Below are 25,000 nucleotides of genomic sequence, written 5' to 3'. Positions count from 1 at the left end.
GAATAATTTATGAATCTCTCGACGTCACGTGCTAAAATATCCTGACACATTTAGCAAGGAAAAAATAGTTGAAAAAATCTCATTCCCTCATAACCTTACTTAATTACGTCACACACACACACATACATCCAATACGCGACTACTATCACCACCACTACTACTACTACTACCACCACCACCACCACCACTAGCACTAGCACTACCACTACTACTAATGCCTCACCCAAACACGAAAGGCAAGCAGCAATATCCGCCCCTCGTATTTCACTAGGTCTGCATTTCATTACGTTCTGTGCTCTTCATTCTCCTTCAGCGGGGACAGGAGGGCGAGGCATCAGAGAGAGAGAGAGAGAGAGAGAGAGAGAGAGAGAGAGAGAGAGAGAGAGAGAGAGAGAGAGAGAGAGAGAGAGAGAGAGAGAGAGAGAGCTGTGGTCATAGTCGGCCTGTACGCTTCCTCTCTGATACGTCTCGCCTTGTTTGGTTTAGCTCAGGATTCTGGGTTATAAATAATCTGAAGGATGCCAAGTTTCTCTCTCTCTCTCTCTCTCTCTCTCTCTCTCTCTCTCTCTCTCTCTGCAGTGTAAATCGTCTAACTTCCCGCCTCCCATAACTTCCATTCCGTTGAGTCTGAAGGCCAGTTCGCTCAGGTCAGGAAACGAGGTCAGATCATGTGTTTGATGACCACCCACTGTTCTTAACCCTGTTCCCCTCATCCCTGCACCGCCTCACCCCGCACGCCTCACACTGGCCGCCTCACTCTGCACGCTTCGTTCATCTAGAGGCAGAGTGCAGCGGTGAAGCCAAAACGTGTCCTTCTGGTGTGAAAAGGGAATAAGTAGAAGTGTGCATCCGTGAGAAGGAAGCGCTTGTGCCGTGGTGAATGGATACCCAGAGGAGAGATGAATGGTGGAGGAGTGGAAGACACAATAGTCAGGTTGTTAATGCTGAGTCATTAGGCATCTTTATATTATTACACATATTGATGGATGGGGACGGTAAGTGACAGCCATGTGTAGGTCTGGTGGCTTCCTGCAGTTTCCCTTATGTGTGGCAGTTCAGATTAATTTCCTCTTTGCGGAGTGATGTCAATGATGGCGGACTCACAGTACGGGGTTTACAATCACTTGGTATTGAAGCAGAAAAAAAACTCAGGTGATAAGAGCCTCGAGTCAGGCAATTATCAGGACAGATGTGTCACAGATCATCAAGGCCTCACTCACTCAGGATGTTTGGGCCACAGCTCACTTAGTAACATTGTAACATTTACTGAAATACAATGCGTGACTTTCAATCTGTTGTTGTTTTCTGTTAAAAAATCAGGGAATCCGAGAGTTGGTGACATGCTGGACGCAGGAAATGGCTTCTTTTCTTGGTCTGAGCTCAATTTCAGGCCCAGACAGCCATGCTCGTGAACACTGAGTCGGGTCATCCTGGATGTGGTTCAGTTTCATGTTCAACAAATCTTGAGCAAGAAGTGTGATTTCATAAAATGTCTGGAAACAAACTGAATTATCATTTGAAGTGTGTGGCTCGCGCCGCAACGCTGCAGGAGGATCCATCCCGCCTGCGGCTCAGCGTGCGGCAGCCCCGCCGAGGCTGCTTGCCGTGGTGCCCTAAGAATTAACTTAGGGCCCTTGATTCACTCTTACTCTTGATATTTTGCATGTATGGCTGCATCGTATATTCCTGACATCCTTATGTCTGGCCTCAATGGCCTCCTCAGATGCCTGCCCTATTGGAATGTTCAAAGCCTCGATTACACTTGAGCCATGCATCACCACCTTGTGTACTGAGGCTGGCATATAATACCAGTTGTAGAGGGTCACACAGAGCTGTGCTGTGTCCTCAGCATACTTCCTGTAGGCTTCAGTGTCGATGTCATAACCCGAATTCAAAGCAAACAGAATAACTGACAATCGATGGATAAGTTGTTCGTCCACTTTTGTAATAGCTGAAGCTTTTGAAGGCTCACTAAAGAACCTTCTTGCACTATTTCCATTATTTGTGTTGCCACTACCTTGTGCAGGCAAGTCCACATTAATTCCAAGTGTTTCTTTTAGTTCACTCTGAATTCTTTTCTTTTCTTTACAGTATTTTTTGGCAGCTCTCCCTTTACACAGCATGTTTTTACCTGCACACGGCAGCCAATGTGCAAAACACATTCCAGGGTATTTATTAGTCAATGCAAAGGAGATATACCAAATTTTAAATGTTCTGTTGATGTTACTTTCTCTTTTATTACAGTTAAATTATTCATTCCAGAGGCTTTTGTGACAGGTTGACATAAATAACAAGTGGAAGATGCAGTGGTGGCTAGTGCCTGGCATACTTTTCCATCGGCCATGGTCAGAATCAGTTTGTGGTATACAGTATTACCCTCTCCTTCACTTGGTATCAGGTTGTGTATTTCATTTTTAATGAATTCATGTTCAGATGGAATAAGATGTGGAGTTTCCTTGATGAATTGCAATGTAAGGGGGCGACAATAAACAGATGAGCATGGGGCAGGGTTTTGCCAGACTGTCATCTTGCTTCTTTTCTCAAATAACTTAAGGGGGCATAGGAAAGTTGCAAACATGTTAGTTTCACTCACATCACTATTTGTATTGTCATATTTCATGGCATAGAGGGAATGATTTCCACTGCCATCAAAACCATATTTACTGAGGAGTTCAAAAGAGAGTGGCATGGTATGTGCTGACTGTAATCTGATTAGGTCAACAACCATTTTCTGAGAAAGCAGTAGACTTGAGGCAGTTTTATCAAGCAAGTTTTGGAGAGGGACTTCTGCTTTAAAATCACTGATGTTAATGCCCGGGGGATAACAAGTCTTTGTAGCTTCTACCACACTTTTGTAGGATGGATAAAGTGTACAGTTTCTTTCCTTATGGATGGTTCTTTAATAATTGTAAGTACTTTTGCTCATGTTTGTATTGAGCATTATGGAAAGTGCCTCGTGTGGAGTCAGAGGAATTTCAGTTTTGTTCACCAATTTCTTTATCATTTTTGTTTACCTAGTAGGGGTACTTAATGCTACTCCTTACAAATCTTCGCAGCATGATTTCTCCCAGAATTCCTAAGTTTCATCTGAGCTGCAAAGACAAGCTCTTCTGCTGAATATTTCTTCTTACTTCTGTTTTTCTTGGCTTTGTTCTTTCACTAGCAGTTTTGAAGTCTGCAGATGATCGACCTCTCTTTGAATGACCTGCTTCACTGGTGTTTGAGATCTCATGTTGTGTACTGTCCTCAATTTCCTGTAATTTTAATTCCTTTGAGAGCCAAACACTAATATTCTTTTGGAACCTGGCATTGATGTAATTTGCCTTTCTCCATCGTGTCTGGAAGTCATTTTTAAAGGTTGAAATTGCTGCAGGTGTCAGTGTCGGTGTGTGGTGATGCAATATCTCATGTTCTGATATTACATTAGAAATAACTTGTTCAAATGAGTGGCAGTCTCTACGTGATATATACTTGTCTAATAGAACACTTCTAGCAATCCCCGCCATCTGAAATTAAAGAAACAATACATCTATACTTGTCTGTGTTTGTAGTAAAGTCATATTAAGCAAGTTACTGCTGAATATGCACGATTTCCTTTTTAATTATTAGGGCTAACTATTTTATTCATTTTGTTATATTTGCGTGACGGCTTAACAGTTTCTTTTACTTTTTTTTCACCAAAATTTGCATTATATATTATTACATGCACACTTGGACGTTCTCTATATATTCAAAATATAAGTACAGAAATGGTAGGTCTAACCTTGAACTAATGAAGGCTTTATCAGATTGTTTAAACACTGGGCGGTGTGTGTGGTGCTGTTATAGAAGACTGAGAGAACTTGCGCGCGCCCCTCCCTCCCAGTCTCCTTCTCGCGCGAAATTCGAATGCTGTTGTAGATAAACTCTCTTATTCTTAATGGTGGACGTATGTGGAGCCCTTTTCTTTACAGACATGTTTATTTATGTATATTCTTCCAAACTAATTGGGTGTCGGCATCCGATATGACCCGATCTTACCATACAGGCATTTCACTAAGTCTATTATAAAACCTAATATTAAATACTTTTCCTTATATCTGTATTATCACATTAAAAAAAGAATAATAGCCATTTATTTACAGCGATTCCTGTTTGTTACATGTAAAAAAATAACAAAAATATAATGATTTTCTCTTTTCCTGAACATCATTATATGCTCTGTAAAATCATCATGGAATGGTTTATGCCGGAAATAACCACGGTATTCCGACATGCTACTTCATAACTTTCGCTGGACCAGTGTAAATTAGTAAACTGTAATCTCCTATTTTGGCCAGAAATTTATCATTTGGTCCCACTGTGCACCGGGACAGCGAGGTCACAACCCCTCGGGTTACATCCCGTATTTGCTGCAAGGTGAACAGGGGCTACACACTAAGAGGCTTGCCCATTTGCTTCGCCGTGTGTGTGTGTGTGTGTGTGTGTGTGTGGTGTGGGTGCGAGCGTGCGTACGTGCACGCTCGCGCGCACGCGCGCGCACCAGCCATTTTTCCAGCTTTCCAGCGCATATTTATACTCAGTGAAAGCCTGGCAAAGCTCCCCAGTCGCCTCGGAAAAGTTTCGAAAATAAATTATGCTGAAATGGAAAGTTACTCGGAAATATAAGTCTTGGCGGCATGGCGATCCCCGGACTAGTGAAATGAGCACTCGCCTGGCGCCCAACTCCTAGGTGCTCGTAATTGGCTCGACACCGGGAAAAAAGGATCATGCACCAGCTTTCCTTAATTGGCCCTGCGTGAAAAATGGGATCCTGCCGAAGCTCTCCTAAATAAACATAAAAGTCATTATTTTTATCCAATAATAAACAATAATTCCTGCCTACCGCAGCTCCCCACGCCGCCATTGCCCTAAATACTGCCTTCCTCCCCCTTCTCGATCCCTTCCTGCCTTCTCCAGCCGGGAATTACCAGTAAAATTCCGGTGATGGTGATGCGTCCCGCCCGTGATGGGTATTTGCCTTAAACCGCATCCAAAGCACGGTGTTCCTTCCTGCCGCGCCTTGTTTTACGCCCCCCCCCTCCCCCTCCTTCGTAATGTATCGCCCTGGAGACGAAATGCTTACACCAGAGAGAGAGAGAGAGAGAGAGAGAGAGAGAGAGAGAGAGAGAGAGAGAGTATATGGCCGCTGTTAGTTTGCTTGGGTCCTCATCTGCGTCCGCCATAACGCGGTGCTGGAAGTTCGTGCGCTTCCTTCACACCCCCTAACACCACCACCACCACCACCACCACCTCATGCCACCATGCTATAGTCTTCGCTCCGTAAGCGGTCTTGTAGCTCGTTTTCTGTTGCATTCCTTCTCTCTCGGCTGATACTATCTTAGGTCTTTGATGTTTAGGATGCTTCTCTGTTTTTGGAAGTGTATATATATATATATATATATATATATATATATATATATATATATATATATATATATATATATATATATATATATATATATATATATATATATATATATATATAAAGCATCCTTGATATCGTGCAGGGTTGGTGAGGTGGGTGGATGAGCAACAAATCCTGCCACAGACTCGTCTTATGGGAATATATTTCAGTATAGGGTTTTCGGATTTCGGCACAAGAATATGGTGGAAGGATAAAGTGCCTAGTGTATACTGTGTGTGTGTGTGTGTGTGTGTGTGTGGACGAGGCAGCAGGTGCAGGCTCTCCGCCAGGAGTGAGCGCCGAGCCTCGTGCCGCCGCTCGCCGCGCCACCCTCAAGCCGTATTACCGCGACTCTCATCCCGAGCCGCCGTGGCCTCAAAAAAACTCGGTGAAGTGTTGACTGCAATGGCAACACAATGGCGCCACAATACTAGCTCGCCGCTGGGATAAGACAGCACACACCTGCGCCGCCACACACAATACATCCTCAGTCTTGTTACTCAATTGTAGGCGTTATGGTGAACGTGTGTGTGTGTGTGTGTGTGTGTGTGTGTGTGTGTGTGTGTGTGTCAGGCAGTGGTGGCCGCCCGACATCATGACCAGCAGGGTTTAATGAGAGTGTATGGCAATATTTCGTGCATGTGTGTAATTGCAAACAAATATTTTGGGCGTCATCGTGTTTAATATGGACGAGGATGTTAGGGACTGATTGGACGACTGCAATCATGAGTGTTGTGCTTCATCTGTGTTTCGTTAACATTATTGTTGTCTGTGAATATGCATGCATGTGAAGCGTTGAAATGCTTGATTTGTAATGAACATGAAAATTAATTAAATCTTACTTCAATTCATTAAATAAGGAAGAACTGAAGAGTTTAGGAAATATTGGTTTATGATTTTTATTCCATGTCAGTTTTTTTTATTAACTTTTAATTAGTAATCGAAGCTAATATATTGCTTAATGATTAACTGTTCATGTTATTGACTTTGATTTATTCATCTTCATTGTTAAAAAAAAATTTACCGTTAAATCAATGAGTGTGCTTGGCGTCACCTTCATTAGGTCATGCACACAACTGCACTTCAATATTTTCAATCCAAGAGTCATTGCACACTGGTCTCTCTCGCAACGTGACATTTTCTTTCAGCTAAACACCTGCAGTGCCTGGAATTCGCACTGCTAAATATAGGGCCAAAGAGAGAGAGAGAGAGAGAGAGAGAGAGAGAGAGAGAGAGAGAGAGAGAGAGAGAGAGAGAGAGAGAGAGAGAGAGAGAGTCTATACATTAATATTTACATTCATGAGAAAATACCCCCTCTACACACACACACACACACACACACACACACACACACACACGAGAGGAAACACTCACCCAATGCAAGTAGTTGATGGAGAAGCGGTCGTCACTGGAGTGTGTGTGCAGACTCACCGTCAGGAGCTGGTAGTCCCTCTTCCTGATCCAAGACACCTGCAGAGCACACAGACGGTCATGGTCTTAGCACGTGTGTGTGTGTGTGTGTGTGTGTCTAGACAAGTGTTATTGTTCGCTTAACGGGCTTGGGTTGATGGTGTGCAGTACATCCACGTCACTGTTGCCTAAGCTATTGTTGTGTATCGTAAGCACATTGTTAAGGCCATAAGAAGATGCTCCAACGCCTTGCAGTTTAAGTTTCTAACCAAGGACTTTACTACTGACCCACTGTGACCTAGTTGTCTTAGATGTATGTATGTAATATGCTGTGGTTTGAAACTGCATATATTTCTGCGTAAATATATGCTAAACAATCACTACGAATTCTCCACTGATAATTGATAGTTCCCTCATAAAAATAAAATAAAATGAAAATAGAAATATAACTAAAAGATAAATACAAAATAGGTAATTATATATATCCTAAGCCAGTACTCCCTCAGGAAGTGCAATAAACTCACAGAAAAGTTGCTCGAGTCACCATGTTTTTTGCCTTGTATTCACAAGTGTTAAAGCAGCCCGTGTTTGTGGAGGCCGAGGCTGATGAGACAAGGACTCCTGCACTAATGCCACTCAGAGGATGGCGGTGGGCAGCCTCGCCTCCACTCGCCGCCTGCGCCATCACGAGTGACATAACTTGTTTACCTCACCAGTCATCGTATTGGAGGCCATGACATTCCTGGTTTCTCAGTGCTTGCCTCAGAGCAGCGTATTCTTAAAAAAATCTGGTGAATATTTAGTGTTTTACTTTTAATAGGTTCTAGGAGAAGTTAGAGTTTTTTAAGGGTGTAGATTCATCTCAGAAGGGAAAAGACCCACGAGAACAAGACGAATATATGCGTGGCTTTTGAAAATAGTCTTAATAACAAACTCAGACACAAGAAAATTCAATAAATCATCGCTGTATCCCTTGAAAATACTCTTAATTAAAGAACAAAAGCGTTTAAGAATACGGGCGAGAGATCAACACAACCTCAGTCACATCAAGGTACCGACACTTCCCCACAGGAGCTTCAGATCTTAAGGTAACTTGCTGACACACTCCGTCACTTACCAGGCCGCCAGTCGCACTTGAGGTCTTGCAGTGAAGAATGACGGACGCTCCCACTTGTGCTGTCACGATGCTTTTGTTTTGAGTCACGAATCTGTCGCCGTCTGCCTTCGCGCGCGCCTGTCCCCCGACCTCCAGCTATTCGTGTTGGTCCATTGCGTTGCGGGAGAAAGAAGGTGTTCCCCCCCGTCAGGTTACGTTAAGTGTTTCTAAGTCTTGAGGTCACCGTCCTGGGAAGTGTACAACGTGTTGCTAACCACTGAAATAGAGTAATGTGTGTGTGTGTGTGTGTGTGTGTGTGTGTGTGTGTGTGTGTGTATGCGCGCGCGCGTGCATGCGTGTGTTGTATTCCTTCGCCTTTGTACTCCACCACTCTCTCTCTCTCTCTCTCTCTCTCTCTCTCTCTTGTCTGTTTGTCTAGTCTTATTTTCTGCGTCATGATGCGTTTCTTTTGTTTGCTCAGCTCACACACACACACACACACACACACACACATCCCTCATTCTCATAATAACAGAGAAGCAAATTCATGTTCATCTCATCTTCAGGAAACACAATAACAATAACACATTCAGTGACGAAATTCAGAAACACAATCTGACGGATTAGATTTAGGCAGCAATCCCCGATAAATAGTAAAAAAAAAAAAAAAAAAAAAAAAATCCGCCGCGGCCATGAACATAAATAAACAGGCTTAATTCGTAACAATAGATTAGTGGATTCGCTTTGGAAACCGAATCAACCCGATGAAGCTCCACTCAGCGTGTCTCGCCCTCCTGTTCGGATCCCGGAGTGAGCAGTGACCGGTGGCATAGTGTGTGGGTGTCTGCGGGCGCCTTTGATTAACGACCGCCACTAAATAATGGAACTACACACGAAAGGGATTGAAACGCTTCGTCCACCCAGAGCACCGACCCTTTAGAGCGAACGGATGATTATGGAACACAGAAAAAAACGTAACAAAAAGAGAAGCTGTTTATGCTGATGTTATTCTAAGTAGCAGTGAGTGGCGCAGAGTGTTGGGGCAAAGGGCGTGTTTTGCCTTCTAAGTCTGTTATGATACACACGAATCTCTCTCTCTCTCTCTCTCAAGTTTTCACCCAGAGTGTACCATCGACTTTTCACCCCAGGCCAGGTGAAGGTAAACTCAGGTATGCAAGCACGTCGCCTTGCCAGGGAGCCTTCGATTACCCGGTGCATCCGTGCCAGGCTGGAGTGTGGAGTGGGTGGAGAAGGTGGAGAGGCAGGCATTGTGAGGCTGAGAGAGGGCTGGAGGAGGACAGGCAGGGTGAGTGAAGGAGGATGAATTAAGTGAGTGAGAGGAAGATGAGGGGAAAGAACGCAGACAGGAATAAATTTTAACTTTCCTCCTCTCCTATCCTCTCCTTTTTCCATGTATATCTTTTACGCTGTCTCACTTTTTCTCAGTGTTCCTTCCGTTTTGTTTCCTGCAATCCTGTGCACCTGTTTACCTTCGTGCCGCTACTTCCTATTCGCATAATTTCACCCAAAGAAAAGAGGAAATTGAAAGGAAGAAGAATATCCAGACAGAGTCAGCTGACAAAGCACTCTCATTACAATAACAAAGAGGAAGGAGGAGGTGGAGGTGATGGCGGACAGGAATGGAGAGAAGAAGAAGGAAGAGGAGGAGGAGGAGGAAGAAGAGGAGACTGAAGGAAGAGGAGGATTAAAGGTAGAAGGGAGGAAAGGAAGAGGAGGAGGAGGAGGAGGAGGACCACGTGTGCTGAAAGGAAGAGAAGGCTTACGATGACCACAGGAGGAGGAGAAACAGGAGAGAGGAAGGCAAGATGAAGGTAAAGTCTTTGTGAATACGTTTAATCACACACACACCGGAAGCCTCACGCCCTTTCCGCTGCTCTCCTCACGACGGAGGCACGACTGGTCGCCTCGTTTGCCGAAGTGCATGTGGTAATCGCTCCCGCGAACACCCGAGCGAGACTGCGATGCATATGTGGCGCGCCGCGAGACGATCGGAACCCCCCCACCTCCTCTCCTGTAGTAGGCGCTGAAGGTACCGCTGCTGCAAGAATGGGGAGGGTATTTCTCCTGGTGTTTCTCCGGGTGTGTTTCCATATTGATCGGCTGTAAATGTGCGGTGCGGCGCGGCGGATTTGTCAGCTGGGTAATTATGGAGGCTGTAATGACTTCACAGGAGGTGTTAAGTGAGGAGCGCCGCCTCATTACCAACACTTTCTTCATCATTATCCTCCTCCTCTCCGCCATGATAGTGATGGTTGTGATGGTTGTGATGGTGGTGATGGTGATAACTGCATGCTGCTCAATGTGCTTCACTGAATTGCACGTCTTGACTTTTTCTATTATTTATCTCTTTTTTTCAGTTGTTAATGCATAGGTGTACTTTTTTTTTATAGGAAAGAGCAGATATACGTAGGTTTATGCGTCTCTCTCTCTCTCTCTCTCTCTCTCTCTCTCTCTCTCTCTCTCTCTCTCTCTCTCTCTCTCTCTCTCTCTCTCCCTCATGCAGGCTGGGGGAGGGGATGAGGAGGAGAAGGAGGGAGCAGGTCACATGAGGAAAACATAAATCGGCCGCCTGGGATGGGAGTAATAGTTCAGTTTCCCCTCGTGATGGGGCCGCTGACTCACGTGGCAGGCGACTGTGGCTGACGGGAGGAAGGCAACAGAGAAACGCACTGACAGGAACCCGCGTTAAGAGAGACTTTGAACGTTGACCGGAACTGTTCCATGCTGGAAGCTTCAAGACACTCCTCATGATTTTGGATAATGTTTTTTTTGCTGCACTTTTTGGGGGCTGGCATCTTTAACGGAGAACCGCCAGAACTGAGATCCGAGATAAGAGACAACTCCGTTAACGCAGACCTATATTTACAGAGACCACACCAACAGAAAACGATATTAGCAGGGAACCATATTAACAGAGGACTATATTAACAATGATCCATCAATAGAGAGCAGCACTAACATGGAGCCTAATTAAAGAAAAATCCATCAATAGAAATCAACACTGAGCCAAGTGAACAGAGAACTGCGTGAACTGAAAAAAAAAAAAATGCTTTGCGGGACGTGACCGAACAAGGAACAACATTAAGAAAACACTACAATTTAACCTAAGCGAACAGAAAAACTTATTGGGGGACGTTATCGGACAAAGAACAACATTGAAAGAACACCGCAATCGAACCTGATTTAACCGAACATACTTTTAAAACGGAAATGCATCGCTTAGCAGAACACGATGAGTGACCGAGGCTCGTCAACGGAGACCGGGACAATAGTGAACCGCGGTGACCAAGAACCGTGTTGAGAGTTTCGTTGACGCGGCACAGTTGTAAAGGAAAAATGACGTGAAATACAGTCGAGTTATCGGGAATCACAGTAGCGGAGGAGCGTGTCAGATTTGTAATGCATGAGTGCCACGCCGCGTCAGCAACAATGGCGTGTTGACTGTGGTTGCTGTGGTTGTTGTCAGCTCACAGCAGTCACCCGCGAAACCGTCCACCAAAGGAACGTGAACAGCCAACAACAACAACAACAACAACAACAACAACAACAGTAATAATAATAATGTTAGCCCTGCTTTCTTTGTGTAATAAAAAGCATACCAGAACAAATTAATAAGTAGGAACACTACAAAATGACCCGCTATCTCTAAAGCTGCTAAAAGAAGAAAGAAATGGATATAAGCCACAGGAAAAGTAAACCTGCATTCTTTTTTGTAATACGTGGCAGAGCAAAATAATCACACCGATGAAAAGAGGAGAGCTACTATTCCTAAAGCTGCTAAGTAAAGAAAAAGCCGCAAATATAAGCTAAAGAAAGTTCTAACCTGCGTTGTCTTATAATATGGAGCACTGCAAATTCAAGGAAAAAAGAACAACAAAGATCCTTCTTACACTTTCTAAAAATGCAACACTGATATCAACTAGAAATTATATGAATTTTTTTTTTTTTTTTTGTCTGTGATAAAAAGCATAGTAAAATAAAATAAAATAAAAAAAGAAGGAAAAAGCAAGAATAATTCATGAGTGCGGAAGACAAATAAAGTATTAACTTGAAAGTAATGGAACTCCCTTTCTTTATTTAGTGAAGTGTGAAATAAATAGGAAATGATTCCTAAACCAGCAAGCAAAAGAAAATAAAACACACAAAGAAGTGATAAGTGTGGAGAACAAAGAAAGAGCAGGGGAAAAAAAAAACCGAACATGAAAATACGTGTGGCCGTAATACAGATTATAAAAAGAATAAAAAAAAAAAACAAGCACAGAAAGAATATATAATCTTACACATCGTAAAAAAGAGTATAACAAAGCGAAAGGTACAGAAAAAAAGAAGGAAGACACTGGTACACATAATATGAAGAACAAATTGATAAACATTATAATACAGAGGACTACAAACAAAAGAGGAGCAAGAAAAAACAAGGAGGGAAACACCGGCACAGACAATATAAAGAATGAATGGGTAAACACACACACACACACACACACACACACACACACACACACACACACACACAACAGGAGAAACAAAAACCAACAAAAAAAAGGATAAATACAGCAACACATCAGCTTTAAGAAGCCGGAAGAATGTAGTGGCCATAAAATTAGAAAGATTGCAGGCATCAGACAATCTTGATAACACCTAATGATAGAACGCTGCCGGAGTGTAATGATGGTGAGTGTTGTGCTTAAGAGAAGTTAATGCACCATTGATTACACGTCGCTGTTCTTGAAGAGAGAGATTAAATCGTATTAAGAGAGAGAGAGAGAGAGAGAGAGAGAGAGAGAGAGAGAGAGAGAGAGAGAGAGAGAGAGAGAGAGAGAGAGAGAGAGAGAGAGAGAGAGAGAGAGAGAGAGGGGAGGGAGGGAGGGAGGATGGGAGAGAGGGAGAGAGAATATCTGTATATAGCAGAAGGAACAACATAGGGAAGGAAAGAATAAAGGGGAGGGATAGAGAGAAAATGAGATGAATGTGGAGGGTAATAAAGGAAGAGGAAAGGGTGCGGCAGAAGGGAGAGGAAGGGGGAGAGACAGACAAGTAATTAGCTTCCACTTGGGCTGGCGAAGTGAAGCATGCCCTCCGCTATTTCTCTCATTTCCTCTTTCCTTTGCCTTCATTTTCCTCTTTTCTTTCCTTTCCTCTACATTTGTCTTTACTTTCCATCCAGTTGCCCTTCATCTCTCCTCTCCTTCACTTCCTCTCTCTCTCTCTCTCTCTCTCTCTCTCTCTCTCTCTCTCTCTCTCTCTCTCTCTCTCTCTCTCTCTCTCTCTCTCTCTTCTTTCTTTCTTATCTTCAACACCTTCCCTTTTTTTCGGTTTTTATCGCTCTTCGTTTCCTATTCTTTCTTTTTTTATGATCTCTCCTTTTCGTTCTTTTTTTTTGTCGTTTATCTTACATTCCTTTATTTCTGTTCATTCTGTTCCCCTCATTCGTTCAGGTTTCTCAGTTTCTCGTTCTTTCTCATTACTTTATTTTCTATTTTCCCGTCTCGAACCACTTCCTCGTTTCCTATCTTTTTATTTTCCTTTCTCTATCTTATTTTCTCCTCCTCTTCCTATCTTCCATTCTATGCCTTTCAATATCCTTATTTCTTCTTTCTTCACTTCTTCTTCTTCAATAAATGGATTATTTATATTATAATGAGTACGTTTTTGTAAATTAATTACATATCTCGCTTATTTAGTTGCGTTTTTTTTTTTTAACGATAATGTTTGGATTAATGGAGTGTGGTGGAAGTGTAGATAACGGGGCGCCAGTGCTCACTCAGTGTGTGTGCCTTGATTTTTCCTCTTCTTCTTCTTTTTTTTTCCTCCTCCTCCTCCTCCTCCTCCTCCTCCTCATGATCATTATTTTTCATCTTTCTGCTTGTCATCACCCTCCTTTGAATCATTCTTGTCTTCCTTGTCCTCCCACGCTTCGTCTTTGTTCTCGTCATCGTTCTTCTCCTCCACGTCATCTACGTATGATATCATATTTCTGTTGCTGTATAATAGATGGTCCAGTCACCACAAATATCCCTGTAGGAAACGACAAATCTACTTCTATTTATTTTCCATATGTGGTGGTCTTGTTCCTCCTCTTCCTCTTCTTTCACTTTCACCAATAATCTCCAAAGAGCCAACAAATCAGCAGCTCTTTGTTCCTCCTTTGTGTTTTATTATGCCCCTTCTGGAGAAACAAGGGAAAACAAAGGGCCAAGACTCCACCAACACCAACTCCGCAAAAAAAAAAAAAAAAAAAAAACACACACGACCAGACACACTAGCAAGAGTTTCCACCACACACCCACGTCTTATTTCCCCCCAGGACAACGCGATGGACACCCTACTTGTCTCTCGCGTCTTTCCCCTCCATCACCACCTCGTTCCCTCCCCGTCCCCAGCTCCCCAACACTCCTACGCCCCTGCTTCCCCGAGTATCACTTTCTTATGCTTTCTTCCTGCTCCTCTCCTTTCCTGCATAACGTCCTTCCCTGTGCCGATGCCTTGACCTCTCCTGGATCGATAGGGCGCGAGGGGAATGTGCGTATTGTATATAGGGTCGAGGGGAAGGTAGGAATGATTTGCTCCTTACGCTATAACAAGGGCGGGAGGAGGTATGGTTAGTCTCCACCTGATCACTGCCGCTTGATGTGGTGGTCGTGGTGATGGATGGCGGCGAGGTGTTGGGCAAGGCAGGAAGCAAGGAAGGAAGGGATGAGGAGAAGACGAAGAAGGAAGAGGTGCATGAGGGTATGAGAGAGAGAGAAGAGGAAGAGGAGGGAAAGGAGGTCCAAGATGACGAGACGGAGGTCGAACAAGACGAGAAAGGAGGCCAAGAGAGAGAGAGAGAGAGAGAGAGAGAGAGAGAGAGAGAGAGAGAGAGAGAGAGAGAGAGAGAGAGAGAGAGAGAGAGAGCACAAACTTACATAACCTGAAACCAAGACAAAGTGAAGACTACACACTAAAGTGATAAAAGTGACGAGGAAAATAAAAAAAAAAATGAGAAAGGAAGAGTGAGATGAATGGCGCCTACTTATCACAGAGGACCACTGAGTACACCATTCACAGCGCGCCCTTCAGGTTACTTCCCTCTAGCGAGTAATAAATAATGAGGCGCAACAACAAATATTCCTCCCCTCAGCGAGACCAACACAACGACACACAAACACACACCAAACCAGTGGCAGGAGTTATCAACCTTCCACCTACTGCTCCACACACCACCCACTTCGCTCCTCTCCACCCGCTCCACCTACGCCCTCCAAAACAAGAGGGGAGAAATAAGAGACAATTTTTCATTCCGTGTGGTGGAGACAGATGTGGTGAATTTACGAGGAAACGGAATTACCTCCCCAGATTTTTTCTCCCCCTCCCTCTCTCCCCCTTAACGTGATTGCGATGTAAAAAAAAAAAAAAATTCTGAAGACAACGTAAAGCTGTCACAGAAGCGGCGAGGGGAAGGTAAGGGGACAAACCAGCTTGTGACGGGGAGTGAGGGAGTGAGGGAGATATTTGAGCTGTTAGGTTAGGGTGAAAATAGCAAGCAGAGGGTAAGGGAGAGGCTGAAGGTGAGGAGGAAGATAAGAAGACGTAAGAGAAAGAGGAGGAGGAGGAGGAGGAGGAGGAGGAAGAGGAGGAGAATGAGAATGAATATGAGGTATTTATCATGAAGTAAATAACGTGATGATAAAAAAAAATGCATGAGAAAAGTCATTGCAAATTCTTCCATCGAGAAATAATGAATTGCTCCAGAAAAGGTTTGCTCTTAATGATTCAAAGTAAAGAAGGACTTAATTAAATCTATGTTGGCTGATGTGATATTATTATTAAGGTAGCCAGATATAGTGCCTCGTCCCTTGTAATATATTTGACCAGAACTGTTGAAATAAACATGAGAGAGAGAGAGAGAGAGAGAGAGAGAGAGAGAGAGAGAGAGAGAGAGAGAGAGAGAGGAGAGAGGAGAGGAGAGAGAGGAGAGAGAGGAGGAGAGAGAGAGGAGAGAGAGAGAGAGAAACTAGAATGAGTGAAAAGAATGAAAAAAAGTGAAAGAAAATAGGAAAAAACTGAAAAGAGGAAGAGGAAGAGGAAGGAAAAAGAGAAGAGAGAGAGGGAATGAGAGTGAGAGGAGTAATAGAGAGGTGAACAGCGAAAGAAAGGAAATGGAAGAGAAAGAATAAAAGAATAAGAGGGAGGAAAAGAGAAAGAAGACTGATAAAGAGACAAGATGGAAGAAAAGGGAAAAAAGAGAGAGAGAGAGAAGGAGGAAGAGAAATGAAAGAGGGAGAAAAATGAAGGAAATGTGATTGAAAATTGAATCAGAATAGAGGAAAAGAGAGAGAGAGGAGTGAAAGAGAGAGAAGAATGGAAGAAGAGTAAGAGGAAGGGAGAGGAATGGAGGGAAGGAGTGAGGAAGGGTGACCTTAAGTGTTTATTGAGCTGAGTCAGGGAGGTCAGGGAGGCTAGGAGGATCAGGCAAAGGGAGAGGTCAGGGGGAGGTCATGGGGAGGTCAATAAAACCATCAGGACGATAAGTAGTAAGTCTCCCCCCCCTCCCCTCCTTGCCACGTGCCTTCCTGACCCTCCCTGTGACACTTGCCATTGGCCCTTTCACTCCCTCACCTCTCCCTCACACCCTCCCACACCATAATCCTCTCCCTGTAACGTGTTGATACCTTTCCTAATGGCCTCATACTTATTGACTCTTTATTTTATCTGATATTCACTGTTACTGACTGTCCGATACTTTGGTCTTCCCTTCCCAGTCCTTAACACTTTTTTTTTTTTCCTGACACTCGTAACTGATCCTTTTCGTTCTGTTCCCTTTTATGTTGCTCTGAAAAGCTCCTCATGTTCCCTGATGCAAGAATATCGATGCACACTGATACTTTGAGCTTTCCATATCTCTCTTTAATATTCTCGTTTTTTTTTTTTTCCTGACACTAATACCTGATACATTTCATTCACTTCCCTTGCATCATGCTGTTCTTTCGCGTTTCTGCCTGAAGAACAACATATGTATTACTAATATACAAATTGTTATTTTTTTTATGTATATCTATTAAATGTTATCTCTAGTTTGCGTTTTAAATAATTTGTGTTTGATAAGATTCGATTGTGGTTTCTTTTTCCTTTCTTTCAGTATTTGCTAAGTTGAGAATGAGTGTTTTTTTTTTTATCTGTGCACCAAATTACTACTATTTTTTTTTTTTTTTTTAATTACGGCTTATTTTTTCTTTCTTTTCAGTATTTGCTAAGTTGAGAATGAGTGTTTTTTATCTGTGCACCAAATTACTACTATTTTTTTTTTTTTTTTAATTACGGCTTATTTTTTCTTTCTTTTCAGTATTTGCTAAGTTGAGAATGAGTGTTTTTTATCTGTGCACCAAATTACTATTACTTTTTTTTTCAATTTCGTCTTATTTTTTCCTTTCCCTTTCAGTATTTGCTAAGTTGAGAATGAGTGTTTTTATCTGTGCACCAAATTACTATAATCCTACTTTTTTTTTTCAATTTCGGCTTATTTTTCCTTCCCTTTCACTATTTGCTAAGTTAAGAATGAGTGCACCAAATTACTATTTTCTTTTCTTTTTACAATTTCGGCTTATTTTTTTCTTCCCTTTCAGTATTTGCTAAGTTGAGAATGAGTGTTTTTATCTGAGCACCAAATGACTACTACTTTTGTAGGCTGCCTCCTCCTCCAACGTGCTCGGGTCTTCTGCGCCTCCCTCAGTCACACCCAATACAGGCATGTCCTCTTTCACTGCATCCATGAAGCTTCTCTTGGGTTTTTCCTCTCTTTCTTCCTGCCGTGTATTGTCAGATATATGAGTTATATCTAAATTACTTTATTTGACCATCAGAGTTGCATCGTTGTCTGTCACAAATTTTCAGTTCTCAGTCACATTGTTTTTCTAAGTCCACTTCTAATATTTTCACTACAAGCATGGAATTCGGATTTTTTTTTTTTTTTTTTTTTTTAGCTTTCCTGTTTCGCGTCTCTCAATGTTTTCGCCGCATTTTTTTTTTTTTTTCACACAGTTTACGAAGTGACTCCAGGCACTTCTCTTCTACATCCACCTCTGAACATTTCACTGGAGTCACGAAATTGGAAACCCTACAATTTTTTATCCCGTTTCTTCCTTATGGGTGCCAAGTAAAGATTTCACACAGAGCGTAGTGGAGGTTTTAATTCAAGCAATAATCGTAACAATGCACATTTAAACACTATACTAAAAAGAAACTGGAAAATATATTGTTTTAATGTGTTCTTCCTTCAGCACAGTGATTTTCATTAACGGTCTCCTGTCACAGTGGAAATGTTAATACGAGTAATAGTAACAACAGGTTCTTTAATTGATGCCTTTCCTCCCTTGTCGGTGTTAGTAAATATTCTATGCAGGTGATTTTTGTGAGCTGTTACACATTCCAGCGACAGTTTTAATACGACCAATAACAACAACAATCACTTAATCCTCTCCCTTACTGGTAACACTCCCTTCCCTCTCCCTTCCCACCACCCATATCTCAGCAAGTGGCATCCCTCCCTCCCTCTCCCTTCTCTCCCTATCTTATTTTCTCTCCTCCGTCCCTCCCTGTAGCGCGTTTTCCCCCTCCCCCTCTCTCCCTCCCTCCCTCCCTGATGACGTCACTGCTCGCCTTCCTTCTCCCTAATGACGTCGCTTCCGGGAGGGAGAGAAAGTGAGGGAAGAAAGGGAGAGGAAGAAGGGAAGGACTGCAGCTACGAGGGAGGGAAGGAGAGAGAAAAGGAATAAGAAAGGGAAAGGAAGAAGGAAAGGAAAAAGAGGATAAGTGGAGAAAAGAAGGAAAGGGAGAATTTTTGAGTAAGGGAGTGTGAGAGTGGAAGAGTGAAGAAGATAGGATGGTGAGGGAAGTGAGGGTGATGATTGTGATGGTGGTGAAGGTGAAGATAGAGAAGGAAGAGGAATAGGGAAGGAGTTGGGAAGGAAGAAGTGAAAAAAAAAAATGGACAAGGAGAAAAGGAGAAGCAAGAGAAAAAGGATAAAGATAAAGAGCTCTTTAACACCACACCGCTCTTTAACACGCCCCGCGGGGCGGGGCGTGTTAAAGAGCGGTGTGGTCACTCGTGTTATAATGAAGCTTTGTTAAGTGTTAGTGATCTGTGTGTGTGTGTGTGTGTGTGTGTGTGTGTGTGTGTGTGTGTGTGTAATAATAATAATAATAATAATAATAATAATAATAATAATAATAATAATAATAATAATAATAATAAACGGTTTATTATTTAGGCAGTTAACAAAGTGAAAATGTACATTGGGGGTGGGGAAATACTTAACATTAATCCTAAAGGTAAGTCTAATCTAGAAGAGACTATTGATTGATGGGTCGCACCATGGTGGGAATCGCACTGAGTCTGTACCGGTCCGTGCGCGGCGCCTTTAGGGGCGTTATCTTGTTGTGGTGTCTGGTGGCACGGGTCGGGGGAGGCGCGTCAGGCGGCAGCATGTTTCTGAGACGTGGGTGATGCAGTAGTCCCCTCCCAAACTTCTCCAGAGCCTCTCGGTGCCTGGTGGATAGTCTGGACAGACTCAGGGTGGTCAGGGCTTCTTCATAGGTGGTGTATGCAGGGCCAAGGATGACCCTGCACGCCCTTTTCTGCACACTCTCTAGCTGTAGCTGTTGAGTGTGTGTGAGGGAGGAGGACCACGCTGGGGAGGCGTACATGAGTTTGGGGAGGATGAAGATAAGGTACACCCCCCTTAACTCATCTGTCGGCGTCCCCAGCGACCTGAGTCTGTGCAGCATGTACAGCCTGTAGGTAGCTGATCTCACGGTGCTGGCGACATGCTGCTTCCAGGTCAGCTGGTCGTCCACCGTGACTCCGAGAAGCTTGGCACATTGGGACCACCTGGAGGGGGTGAGGGCCCACTGTGAGCCGAGGAGGGGGCACTGGTACAGAGGAGGTACAGAAATGCATCACCACAGTTTTGCTGTGGTTGATGGTCATCCTGCTCTCCTCTGTCCACGTCTGCAGTCGCTCCAGAATTGCTTGCAGTGGCGAGTAGTCCGGGTTCTTGGTGGAAACTGGGATGCCCACGGTACAGTCGTCCACATACTTCCAGCGAGGGGGGGTGTCAGTGAGGGCGTCGTTAATGAGGAGGAGGAAGCATAGAGGACCCATCTTGGTCCCCTGGGAGACCCCACATGTCAGCTGTTGTAAATTAGAGACAGAGCCCTGATAGCGAACGGCCTGACGCCTCCCTGTGAGGAAGTGTGTGTGTGTGTGTGTGTGTGTGTGTGTGTCGAGATATCAAGCGTGCACACTCACTCACTCACTCAGACACTCACACACACACACACACACACACACACACACACACACACACACACACACACACACACACACACACACACACACACACACACCACACACACACACACACACACACACACACATCACACACACACACACACACACACACAAAACACACACACACACAAAACTCACACACACACACACACACACACACACACACACACACACACACACACACACACACACACACACACACACTCATCCTTTCGCAACCACACTAATCTTCATTACACCAATGCTTTCCTCGTGTAGTTTTGCTTATCAGTAAACAAGGTGTCTATCAATATCATCAGTGCCATCATAACATGTAATTTTCAAAGAGATTACCAACACCCCAAAAACTACATTAGCTGAATTATTCTTTCTTTTTCTCTTTTTTTTTAGCTTGTCCTTTTTATTTTTGAGGGAGTGTTTATTATTTTTATTTATTTTTTTTCATTTTCTTGTTTTTGCGTCTTTCGTCTGTTCCCTTCACGCGTATTAAAAAAAAAAAAAAAAACAGGAAGAGGAGGACGAGGTGGAGGAGGAGGAAAGGGAAACTGACGAGGAAGAGGGCGAGAAAAAAAATACAAGAGTGGAGGAAATTTTGAACGTGAAAACAGAAAACTACAACAACAACAACAACAACAACAACGAGACGAAGATGATGATGATGATGATGATGATGATGATGATGATGATGACAATAAAAAGTAGAGAAGGCGGAGGAGAAAAAGAAGAACGAGAACGAACAGGAACAACAACAAAAACAAGAAAAAAACAAGAAAAAAGAAAAAAAAGAAACTAAAAAAATATAGGAGGAGGAAGAGGAGGAGGAGGAGGCGGCGCGGCGGTCGGCGGCGGCGGCGGCGGCGGCGGCGGCGACGGCTATCTGTGTTACCAGATCAGGCTGACATGACCCGCGGGAGCAACAATCTGCTACACACTGTGAGGACCGCTGGACCGTGACTCTCCCTCCCTCTCACTCCTCTCCTCCTCCCTCTCCCTCTCTCTTCAGGCCTACGTGGGAGAGAAACTGGTGATAATGTATTCAATGAGTGGTATGAAATCAGCGCTCTCTCTCTCTCTCTCTCTCTCTCTCTCTCTCTCTCTCTCTCTCTCTCTCTCTCTCTCTCTCTCTCTCTCACTGGATGGCGACCTTAATGCACATGATGGGAAAAAATTCTGATAAACACCAATAATTTACTGTCTCTCTCTCTCTCTCTCTCTCTCTCTCTCTCTCTCTCTCTCTCTCTCTCTCTCTCTCTCTCTCTCTCTCTCTCTCTCTCTCTAATGCATTAAGGGGTTCTCGTGAAATATACATATATGTTATGTTTTCAAGAGTGCTTTTTTCATTCAGGATTGTAGAGAGAAACAATGGCTTAAATCTTGATGAAGTAAGATTTACGCTTTCACTCGTCTCCAGTGAGGCGTCTGTTTAAAGAAGGATCTGATAGGTCTTTCATTGCCACAGAGAATACAAGAAGGGTGACGTAAGCAAAATTCTCAAGGTCAGTAGTCATGATAGGATAAAAAGATTAAGAGGAGATTGATGAGATCTTTCTGTGGTACTGGCGATGTATCAACGGTAAACAAACGTAATTCTCAAGACCAGTAGTCAGGATAGGACAAAAAAAAATTAAGAAGAGATTGATGAGGTCTTTCTGTGGTACTGGTGACGTAAATAAGGGTAACAAACGAAATTCTTAAGGTCAGTAATCAAGATGGGATAAGAAATAACGGGTTTAAGCTTGTAATAGTTAGAGATGAGAATCCTACTGATCATCTATGTGGCCTTTGAAAACAGTCCTGCTGAGAGGCCAAGGCGCTTCAACATGCAGGCTGCGTGCACCACTCCATCCAAATTATGCTGATATTCTCCAGTACCGTTATTATTATTATTGCAGTTTCTTCTTCTTCTTTTTATTACCTCTTGTGATGTGTTTGAAGTGTGTGTGTGTGTGTGTGTGTGTGTGTGTGTGTGTGTGTGTGTGTGTGTGTGTGTGTGTGTGTGTGTGTGTGTGTTATCCATCACTATCCACTACCTTAAAACCGTTGATATTCATTCTGTTCCTTTTTTTTTTAATGACAAAGTTTCTTCACCATCATAATTCATTATTTTCGCAATTTAATTAAAATATTTGTTTTCTTACTTATATGTCATGTGTATCTACTAAAAGCAAATATATAACTGTTTACGCATCTACTCGTATATGAACACGTTTTGAGGGCGTAAGGGAAGCTGCAAGAAGCCTTCAGGCCTACACGTGGCAGGCCCTCAGTAAAACATCCCTAGCAGTCTCCACCTGTCATCCCTATTCATTAATTTACTTTGTCTTCTTTTGAGGCTCTCTTTCAACTGGACTCTAATGGCCTGACTACCGAGCTTCACCTAGTCACCCACCACGCTGCCTGAGAAAAAGTTTATTCATTTATGTTTGTTTATTAATATAGTTATTCATCAGTCTGTTTACTCGAATCACTTACGTTTCATTATTTTTAACCTTGCCTTCTTTTTGTATTTAGCTATTTATTCACTAATTGGCTAATCAATCTATCAAGCTTCCACGTTACCTACTCCTTGTATTAACGCATTTATTCATTTGATTCCCTATTCATTTCTCCATCCAGACTTCTTACCCAGTTATTCTATTTCACTTACTGACTCCTTATCTATTGATCTATTCACCAATTTACTTCATTCACCTTCTCGTATTTGCATCTGTGTCTTTCATTCACTTGGTGACTCCTCTATCTATCTCTCCACCAGTTTATCCCATTCACTTACTCGTATTTACATTTATCAGTCTCTCTCCCACCGCCCCGCCTCCCGCGCCCTCCCACTCTCGACCACATCGCACACACCATACACTTACCGATTTCCAACTCTGTCTATTACTTTCTCAGGCTGTCTGTCTCACAATCTACCTACCATGTCATTGTACCTCTCTCTCTCTCTCTCTCTCTCTCTCTCTCTCTCTCTCTCTCTCTCTCTCTCTCTCTCTCTCTCTCTCTCTTCCTACCCACCCATGACTCTCTCTCTCCCTTCGCTTCTCCTTCCCACCAGTAATTCTCTCCCTCCCACCATAACTCTCTCTCTCTCTCTCTCTCTTCCTCTCCCTCGCTCCCTTCACAGTCTCCCCTCTCCCCTCCTCTCCCTAGGTCAGATACATCACAATAATTGCCCTTGCCTCACAATTTCTCCTTTTAAAAACATTTTACAAAATAATAAAAGGACGAACAAGGCCTCTTTTTCTCTACTCGTCCTCCTCCTCCTCCTTCTCCTCCTCCTCTTCTTCCTCCTGCTTCTCCTCCTCCTCCTCCTCTCCCTCAGTTAAAAGAGAGTAACCGGGCTTGAAATATCGCCGCTTTGTGTTTGACTAGCCAATGTTTCACTCCACGTGCGCCTCGCTCCAAGACGCTGCCCCACTAAGCCTTGAACAGCCGCCGGAGACTCAGGCGCGGCTAGGCAGGGCGTAAACACGGATTAAATCAAGCTTGTGGACTTTGCATGTAACACTCCTTAGCCCCCCGACGCTACGCTGCGAGGGTTACTGGGCTTATTACGTGTTATTAAGGGTGTCCAGAAGAGTGATTTGGGGTTATGTCGTTACGATAAAGGGTTTGGGGTAAAAAGATGGGTATACTAGACAATAAAGGGCTTAGGTGTTGGATTAAATCAGGGTTATGTACTTTGAACGCTGCGAGAGTCAGTGTGCTCGTCTGGGCTTATTAGGAGAGTGATTTGAGCTTGTGTGGTTATGATAAAGGGTGTGGTGAGGGAAAAAAAAGGAATGTACAAAAGGAAAGAAAAGGTTGTGTTGGGTTATATCTTTGCATACAACTCTCCTTAGCCCTGTGACGCTAGCTACGAGGGTTATTGGGCTTGCTTTGGCTTATCTGGGCTTATCAGGCTTGTTAGAGCTTGTTTGAGTTTCTTAAGGTGGTTCAATAGTGATCTGAGCTTATCTAAACTAGTCAGGTCTCCTTAGGGCGGTCTGGTAGTGATCTGAGCTTGTGTGTGTGTGTGTGTGTGTGTGTGTGTGTGTGTGTGTGTGTGTGTGTGTGTGTGTGTGTGTGTTAAAGGAGAGAATTTTTCCTGGAATGTTCTGAAATAGATTGAAGGAAAAGAGGAAGAAGTTAATGAATAAAAGTTTTCCTGAAATAGCCTGAAGGAAGAGAGGGAGGGAGGAGAGAGAAGTTAATCGAGAGAAGTTTTGTTGGGATGGCCTTCAATAGACTGAAAGAAGGAAGGGTGGACAGGTGGTGGTAGTGGTGGTGGTGGTGGTGGTGGTTGCGGCGGCGATGGTGGTTGTGGTTGTGTATATGGGAGAAGAGAAGCAGTTTACGTGATGTAAAGAGAAGAAGAATGATGTTTGGGTTTTAATGGACGCAATGAATCAAAGAAAATATTATAGAGAATTGGAAAATATATTGTATGAGTGAATGTTTTCTCAGTAGTTTATGATGGAATTGTGAGGAAAATCAAAGAATATTTTATTATTATGGAAAAATACGAAGAATTATGTGAAATCACACACACACACACACACACACACACACACACACACAGATCTCTGAGAGAGAGAGAGAGAGAGAGAGAGAGAGAGGGATGAGAGAGAGAGAGAGAGAGAGGAGGGAGAGAGAGAGAGGGAGAGAGAGGGAGAGAGAGAGAGAGAGAGAGACGCAGACAACCACAGACAGACAGACAGACAGACAGACAGAGACAGACATA

At 43.3% G+C, this 25,000-nt stretch overlaps 1 protein-coding gene across 45 annotated transcripts in view; it reads right to left on the bottom strand.

Moving 5' to 3' along the window:
* Window positions 1-25,000, bottom strand: part of LOC135097707 (uncharacterized) — a 97,850-nt gene that overhangs the window by 65,259 nt on the left and 7,591 nt on the right. For 27 of the 45 annotated variants that reach the window (XR_010266029.1, XR_010266039.1, XR_010266036.1 and 24 more), the window contains exons 2-3: window positions 7,953-8,179; window positions 6,800-6,895 (exon numbers count right to left, since the gene is read on the bottom strand). The exons of 6 other annotated variants lie outside the window; for them this stretch is intronic. Coding sequence is in view for 1 of the 39 variants with exons in the window: in XM_063999695.1 (XP_063855765.1) it covers window positions 19,675-20,091 (417 nt within the window). In the remaining 38 variants the exon portion in view is untranslated. Of the gene's footprint in view, window positions 1-6,799; window positions 6,896-7,359; window positions 7,624-7,952; window positions 8,180-19,170; window positions 20,122-25,000 lie in introns of those variants that run through there. 12 more of the 45 variants (XR_010266043.1, XR_010266046.1, XR_010266017.1 and 9 more) reach the window with 3 other exon arrangements.

This window comes from Scylla paramamosain, unplaced genomic scaffold, assembly GCF_035594125.1.
Source record: "Scylla paramamosain isolate STU-SP2022 unplaced genomic scaffold, ASM3559412v1 Contig29, whole genome shotgun sequence".
Classification (NCBI taxonomy): domain Eukaryota; kingdom Metazoa; phylum Arthropoda; class Malacostraca; order Decapoda; family Portunidae; genus Scylla; species Scylla paramamosain.
The sequence above is the reverse complement of the archived record's forward strand: the minus strand, read 5'-3'. Positions and strand labels throughout refer to the sequence as shown.